Below are 8,358 nucleotides of genomic sequence, written 5' to 3' on the forward strand. Positions count from 1 at the left end.
GACTGGTTTTAATATTTATCCAAAAACTTTCTGTTTATTTATATGAATAATTCTTTAATTAGTTTTCGAATTTTTTTATCAAACTCTTCATCTTGCTAGACGAAGTTGTTATTGTTACGTAGACATGCACCAACCAGCTTAAAAAATTGAACCACTGTGAAAAAACTTGAACATTTTGATGCAAGTACGAATGAACCAATGCAGAATCACCCAGAGTGAAGGTGAAAGTATTTTCGTATAAGCAACACACCAAACACAATCTCTTTCCAAGTGTGCGACTGATATGTGTAACCATATAAATACCGTGGTCTGTCCTGACAACAGCATCATTCGACTTCCACCTTTCATCGAACCAACAATCAAAGGATAATTGGAAATTTAATAGTTTTTGAAAAATAAGCAAAATGCGTGCTTTTGCTAGTGCTTTAGCAGTTTTGGTCTGTGCTATTTGGTGTGTAGAAGCAGGATACAGCCATGGAGGCGATTTCAGCAGCGGAGGAGGCGGTGGTGACTTCGGAGGACACGGAGGCGGTGGTGGTGGTGACTATGGTGGTTCCATCCACGAGTCCCATGCTATTCCTGTAAGCCAACATATTGAAATCACAAAACCAGTAGCCGTGCCAGTTTACAAGCACATCCATGTACCAGTGCCAAAACACGTTGAAGTCAAAATTCCTCATCCAGTTTTAGTACCTGTTCCTCAGCCTTACCCAATCCACGTGCCAGTTTCCCAAGCTGTTGCTGTTCCAGTGGAGAAAATAATCACAGTTCCCGTTGAGAAGATTGTACCTTACCCAGTAGAGAAGAAGATTCCTTATCCAGTTGAGAAGCACATTCCAGTACCAGTGGAGAAACATGTACCATACCACGTACCAGTTCCAGTACCAGTCAAGGTACCCATCTACAAAACCATTGTCCACGAGTCCAAGAAACACGGATGGGAATAAAGTGAAGAATCTTAAGAAAAGACTTACTTGGTTACATACATTCACTTCAAGAGTGAAAAGCGCCCATGGGAAATTAGCCAACACTGATTTTCCAAAATGAATTATTTTGTAAATATATAATATTTTGTATGTAATCAGGCTAAAACTGAAATTTGTGATAACGAAGTCGCTTTTGTAAATATTTTTAATTGTTTTATAACTACTTCTGTAAAAACATTTTTATACTTGTTATATTTGTTGATAATTGTAATACTCGTTGTGTTTGTCTGATAAATAAATATAATTTTAACTATATAATGATTTATTATTATTATTATTATTATTGAAATATTTGAGTTCATACAGATTTAATATACTAATTATTATTAATATAATTAATAATAATAATTAAATATAATAATAATTATTATTATCATAAATAGTAATAATTATCATTATTATATTATATAATAATAATATTTATTAATATTATTATTATTGTTTCCTATAGCAAATACATTAAATTTCTATTGTTGATTTTCTCCTTTATCATTTTTTTCATATTTTAGAAATAATTTAACTTACTCCATTCAATTTAGATTTAAATTTGCTTCTCATTATTCAATCTATTAACGTTTAATAAACATCTGAAACCCTATTCAGTACAACTTTTTATTTTTTTTTTTCAATTTCTATTTCCACTTAATATACAAGAATGATAGTAATTTTGCTCATTATTTTTGTTTAATACATATTAATTACTATTTAATTTTAAATATGTGTTCATAATTTATTTATCAACTTATTATTTATTTTGATTTTGAAATTTCTATTTCCTTTATCAGATCTCTCGGCATGAAAGAAGACCATCTCAATTAGAGGCCTTAAATGAGATGCCCTTATATCCAACTGAAGATGTCATTTGGGATGAAAACGTTGTACCTTCCGAATATTTTTCAGGAGAGGGTTGTTTAGCCCTGCCGAAATTAAATTTACAGTTTTTGACGCTCCATGATTATTTGCTGCGGAACTTCGATTTGTTCCGTTTGGAATCTACATGTATGTAAATTTATTGATTATGCAATAGAAAATAGTTCAATTGGAAAAATAGAGTGATTGATAAGTAATAATTGATTATAATTTACTTTCTAATTTGATAAATGCTTTGTTTCCTTGTTCTTTGACATGTGAATATGTATATATATATATATATATATATATATATGTGTGTATATATATATATATACATGCAATATTAAACTGATTTAATTACATATTATATTGTATTGTAAATTTATTTTTCAGATGAAATTAGACAAGATATAGAAGATGCTGTAAGCCGATTGAGCCCATGGTAAGAAAGTTTTTATCTTTATAAACAAACTTATAAAAAAAATGTTGGCATAGCAGCCCATTCGTCGAATTAAAAATGATAAATAATTTAACATTTTTTTATTTATACGTTTCGACACTTGATATGTGCCATCATACAGTAAATCAAACCAGAAAAAACAAACCACAAAATTTAAACGAGATTTTTGAAAAAAAAAAAGAAAAATTCAATTGACGATAAATATGAATCTTACATGATACATGGAATCATTTTCTGCATTTTTTCCTGCTGTCTCTGATTTCGATTTTGTTTATTGTTTTGGATGTCGAAATATGATATCGGGTTGAGTGACGCCAAAATATGCATAAACATGAAGAATCAAACAAAATGGATATAAGTTATAAGCTTTTATATAAATAACTATAATAAATAACTCAAAGGAGCCTTTTCGTGATATTTGCAATAACAAATATCTACAAGCATGATAAAACTATATATTATGAACTGTATTTTGATATTTATTAAAGGCAAGTCGGGTCAGTAGTTTATGGAATGAGAGCCAATTTGTAATTTTTAATACATGTTCCTCACAGGTGCTATTTAAATTCAAGTATTTTATTGGCAAATTTTAAATCTTTGTTTTGCAAATTTAATTACATATATGTACTTGTTCCAGAAATTGCTGCAACGACATTGCCAGATTTAGCTTTTCCCACAATTAGATACCACTTCGATTTTACAATTACAATTTGCAATTGTTTATCTATAATTGCATTTATTATAATTTCTATTTATTTCTATTATTATTAATTTCTATTATTTCTATTTCTCAGGAAAGCCGAAGACGGTGGTGTGGTGTTTGGAGGTTGGGCGCGCATGGCTCAACCTATAACAAAATTTGCAGTTGTTGAAGTTGCCAAACCAAGTATTGGCGAAAAAAGGCCATCCAGAGTTCGAGCAGATGTAGCTGTTGTATTACCAACCAGGAATGATGTTAGAAACGAATGGGAAAATTTACGAAAGCACGATGTCTGCTTTTTGATCTCAATAAAACCCACTTGTCCTATTGGTATGATAAAAGATGAATAGTATTGGAGAGAGTGCATGCTTAAATGTATATATTTTTAGGAACGCGTTACCAGCACAAAGAACCATTTATCCCTCAAGTTGGTCTTCATAGAGTACGAGGTTGTGAAATAGAGGGTTTGCTAGATGCTAATGGTCGTGTTATAGAAGATGGTGTTGATCCTAAACCAGAACTTCCTGGTGATGAGCGTGTATTCCGAGTCTGGTTAGATTGCAATCAATATCGAAGAGATATGGATGCTTTGAGCCACGGTGAAGATGTACGTTTATATCAATCATAATCAATAAATCAATATTTAATCTATTAATTTTTGTATTATAGGATGTCTATGAAAGTTTCAATATTTTACTCCGGCGTAAACCCAAAGAAAATAATTTCAAAGCTGTTTTGGAAACAATTCGGGAGCTAATGAATACTGAATGTGTAGTTCCTGAATGGCTGCACGACATCTTACTTGGCTACGGTGACCCAGGTTCAGCACATTATTCCAGGATGCCTAATGAAATAGCTTGTATGGATTTTAATGATACATTTTTGGATATGGATCATTTAAGGGCCAGTTTTCCTAATGCGGAAATCAGGGTGAAGACTGATGATCCACGAAAACTTGTTAGACCTTTCAGGTACAAAATAATTGCATTTGGTACTTTAAGCTAGAATTTGTTGTGAGCTTTAATCTTCTGTTTTAGATTAACATTTGAAAACGTTTTGAAAAAGCAGCAAGATGATGAGGACATGCCGGAACCCAATGGTAAACAGGAAAAAGAAGTTATAACTGTTGAGCCTCATGTTCAACCAAGCAGAGGTCCTTATCATTTTAATGAACCTAAAAAGTAAACAAGAATTCAAGTGATATTTATTTATAATCAGTCCATGTTTTCATATTAATTAATGCTATGTTTATTTCAGGAACGCTATACCGTTTACACCAACGCAAATTGAAGCGATCAGATCAGGAATGCAGCCAGGTTTAACAATGGTAGTTGGTCCGCCAGGTGAATAATTAGATATAATAATAAATAATATAATTTTTTCTTAAATTTTAATAGAACCGAATGATTTTTTACTTAGGTACGGGTAAAACTGACGTGGCCGTCCAGATCATATCAAATTTGTATCACAATTTCCCGACACAGAGAACGCTTATTGTAACGCATTCTAATCAGGCCTTGAACCAGCTTTTTGAAAAAATTATGGCATTGGATATAGACGAACGCCATTTATTGCGTCTTGGTCATGGTGAAGAAGCTCTGGAAACCGAGAAAGATTACAGCAGGTACACTAAATAAATACTTCTATTTCATTCACTGATGTTTACTAATACAAATTCAAACTATTTTATTTAGATATGGTCGAGTTAATTACGTTTTAGCAAAACGTTTAGATCTTTTGACTGAAGTTCAACGATTACAAGATTCTTTAGATGTTTCCGGTGATGTTGCATATACTTGTGAAACTGCTGGTTATTTCTACCTTTATCAGGTATTTATACAATTTTTATATTTTTTTTATTGAAAAGTATTTTAATCGATTACTAATTTACTAAATTTCAGGTTTTAGCAAGGTGGGAAAAATTTCTAAATGAGGTGCAGAAGAATTCAAAGCAAAACCAAAACCTTGATATTATAAATGATGAATTTCCTTTCCACAAATTTTTTGAGAAAGCCCCACAGCCGTTATTTAAGAAACAATCTTTTGATCAGGATATGGAAATTGCTCAAGGATGTTTTAGGTAATAATTTTGATTTAAAAATTTAATTAACTTGACTATTGTTATCGATAAATTCAACTTTTTTTCTAGATATATAACGAGATTATTCACTGAATTAGAAGAATTTCGTGCTTTTGAATTACTCAGATCAGGTCTGGATAGAACAAAATATTTATTAGTCAAAGAAGCTAAAGTTATCGCCATGACCTGTACTCATGCAGCTCTCAAGAGGAAAGAGTTAGTTAACATGGGTAAATAATAATTTATTTATTCACTTTGATAATAATATTTCTTTGCTTACTAATTTTTTTTTATTAATTTCCATAGGTTTTAAATATGACAACATCCTAATGGAAGAATCGGCGCAAATTCTGGAAATTGAAACATTCATCCCTCTGTTATTGCAAAATCCTCAAGATGGACACAGCAGACTGAAGCGTTGGATTATGATTGGAGATCATCATCAATTGCCACCAGTTATCAAAAATATGGCTTTTCAAAAATATAGCAACATGGAACAAAGTTTATTCACAAGAATTGTTAGACTGGGTGTTCCTACTGTTGATTTAGATGGGCAGGGACGTTCCAGACCAGGGTAATTATTAGATAAAAAACTGTATGTTTTTCAGAAATTATGTTTGCAATAATTTAATTTAATTTACTGTATTACAGAATTTGCAACTTGTATAACTGGCGCTATAAGACTTTAGGAAATTTGTCTCATGTTGAAAATTGGCCTATTTATAAAACTGCCAATGCTGGTTTTTGTTATGAGTACCAATTAATAAATGTGGAAGATTTTAATGGTGTTGGTGAATCTGAACCTAGTCCATACTTTTATCAGGTAAGTTGTTTTGTGAATTATATTTAAATTAGCATTATTAAATATAGGTTTCTTAATGTTGTTAATAATAAATATATTTGCAATACATTATTTTACAGAATTTGGCAGAAGCTGAATATGTTGTTGCAGTGTTTATGTATATGAGATTGTTAGGGTATCCAGCAGAAAAAATATCAATTCTCACAACTTATAATGGCCAAAAGCATTTGATTCGAGATGTGATTAATATGAGATGCACAGATAATCCACTAATTGGCCGTCCACATAAGGTATTATTAAAATGTATTCTTTATATATTTTATATAGTGTTTTCAGTCATAAACTTCTTGTAATTTCTTGTATATCATGAATCTTCTTTGACATTAATATTCAATTTCAGGTTACAACTGTTGACAAGTACCAGGGTCAGCAGAATGATTATGTATTAGTTTCCTTGGTACGTACAAGAGCCGTAGGTCATTTAAGAGATGTCAGACGTCTTATTGTGGCAATGTCCAGAGCACGGCTAGGATTATATGTATTTGCAAGAGCTTCTTTATTCCAAAACTGTTTTGAACTTCAACCTACATTTAATCAGGTAAAATTTAGACTTTTAATCACAAGTTTGAACATTAACTGACATTTTGGTAATTTATTTTCAGTTGGTTCAAAGGCCATATGAACTGCATTTGGCTCAAGGGGAGGTGTTCCCTACAGAACGACGAGCAGAGCAACAACCACAGCATCCACCTCTTATCATGAAAGACATGCCTGAAATGGCTAAATATGTTTATCAGTATTACATGGAGACTATAAAGGCAATGCAAAAAGGAATGGTAAGATAATTGAGTTAATCCAATGCACTAATGTACTGATCCAAATTAAGGATAAGGGATTCAATGATTCAATGTTTCAGGTTCAGCCTAAATCTTGGAGTAAACCAGGTGATGTTCCAACAAATGCACCAGAGAAACCAGCAGCAGCTCATCCTAGTGGTGATAGAGACTCCGACAGTGAGGATGAGGAACAAAATAATCAACCACAAACTGAACAAATAAGTACAAATACAAAACTGATTCAGAAAATACAAAAGACTTAGAAAACAATATGGAACCAACAGAAGATTCAGAGGAATCAGAAAGTATTTCACAAGATGTACCAATTCCTGAAGATAATGCATCAAATATGGAAGTTAGTGAAAATACTGCACGAGTTGTAGAAGATTCTGAAGACACATCAGCAAATAAAATGTGTGAAACAAATGAGGATGAAGGTACAGAAAGCACTGAAAATATTCCAACAGTTCATATAAAAACAGAAACTGTTTCACCAGAATCCAGAAGAACCTCCAGTACTGAGGCGTTTGAAAATATGGAAATATCTGAAAATCCTGCATCTACACCAGAAGAATCTACGGAGGTTATAAAATGTAAAACTGAAAAGGAATGATAATGATGAAAAATATTTATCATTAAATAGTTTTATATTGTGAATAGAAATTAGAAATTAAGATTCTTTAATATTGTGTACTGAAAAACGTCAATAATAATTTTATTTATATTTTTATAACAATATCATTATTTGAAACATTGTTTATCATTTAAATTTAATTCATGTAATGGATTAAATAATGCTCCTATTTTTAATAAATAAACCATATTTCAAATCTACAATTTTTTATATAAAAATTTATCTATCACATATATAAAGACTTTGCTTTTTTTACAGTATATATTCATATCACATATCCAAAGACTATACACATTGCCTTCTACCGTAATATTCAAATAGGTGAATTTCACAATGTTTTAAATTTCTATTTGAATTTTGCGCTTTAAATTGTACAAGTGGCCACACATAGATAAAAGAAGAGTATTGATAATTGTATGTATATAATTGAAGGATACATTGGCGCTGTAAATAAATTGTTTAATTATAAAATTGATTCCAAATGGAGACCCTGAAAGAGATACTTATCAAACTATACAAGGTACACCGAGGCACTTCCACAACACACCCAATTTTTTTTACTCTTTATGAACATTTTGCGATGAATTTCCTATATCATTATTATCTACTAAATTAATTAAATGAGTTGATGAACAAATTAACAGAATCCAATCAAAGATTTAATTAAAAAGTCTTAATTAACGCGAGCATAAAACCGTGACCATAATTATATATCAAGTAGAGTATAAAGCGATATATAAATGTACATATTGATATTTCTCCTAAGCCAGAACCATAATTATATATAAAAGCGTATAAAGGAATCCAATAAGATTTCTAGATTCATAAGGTGATTGCATGCAGCGCCTCTATGCAAAATCGTTCCCACTTTGCGAGGAACTAACGTCAAACGTTTGACAGTTCTTGCGTTGAATAGGAATCCAATAAGATTTCTGAGCTCCTGCGGTGATTGCTTGCAGCGCCTCTATGCAAAATTGTTCCCAGATCGTGAGGAACTAACGTAGAACG

The 8,358-nt window shown here is 31.3% G+C and overlaps 2 protein-coding genes across 2 annotated transcripts; both read left to right on the forward strand.

The window, feature by feature from the left end:
• The first annotated feature begins 404 nt into the window (after positions 1-404).
• LOC113380254 (zinc finger protein 512B-like) lies at positions 405-947 on the forward strand. Its single transcript, XM_026619613.1, has one exon. It carries the CDS (start codon positions 405-407, stop codon positions 945-947), a length of 543 nt encoding a protein of 180 aa, XP_026475398.1.
• Positions 948-1,641: 694 nt separating this feature from the next.
• On the forward strand, positions 1,642-6,979 carry LOC113380253 (RNA helicase aquarius-like). Its single transcript, XM_026619612.1, has 18 exons — positions 1,642-1,647; positions 1,772-1,985; positions 2,232-2,280; positions 3,093-3,328; positions 3,388-3,605; positions 3,668-3,969; positions 4,036-4,179; positions 4,256-4,341; positions 4,418-4,622; positions 4,693-4,828; positions 4,900-5,078; positions 5,148-5,308; positions 5,385-5,652; positions 5,730-5,901; positions 6,000-6,170; positions 6,281-6,478; positions 6,543-6,716; positions 6,797-6,979. Exons 1-18 carry the CDS (start codon positions 1,642-1,644, stop codon positions 6,977-6,979), a joined length of 3,102 nt encoding a protein of 1,033 aa, XP_026475397.1.
• The last annotated feature ends 1,379 nt before the right edge of the window (positions 6,980-8,358 follow it).

This window comes from Ctenocephalides felis, unplaced genomic scaffold (genome assembly GCF_003426905.1).
Source record: "Ctenocephalides felis isolate EL2017-DRISC unplaced genomic scaffold, ASM342690v1 CF-g0.4_SCAFFOLD_01968, whole genome shotgun sequence".
Lineage (NCBI taxonomy): Eukaryota > Metazoa > Arthropoda > Insecta > Siphonaptera > Pulicidae > Ctenocephalides > Ctenocephalides felis.

Coding starts and splice junctions, on each gene's coding strand:
- LOC113380254 (XM_026619613.1), top strand. CDS start 405: ATGCGTGCTTTTGCTAGTGCTTTAGCAGTTTTGGTCTGTGCTATTTGG.
- LOC113380253 (XM_026619612.1), top strand. Junction 3,970..4,035: donor AAACTTGTTAGACCTTTCAG/GTACAAAATAAT, acceptor CTTCTGTTTTAG/ATTAACATTTGAAAACGTTT. Junction 4,829..4,899: donor GTTATTTCTACCTTTATCAG/GTATTTATACAA, acceptor ACTAAATTTCAG/GTTTTAGCAAGGTGGGAAAA.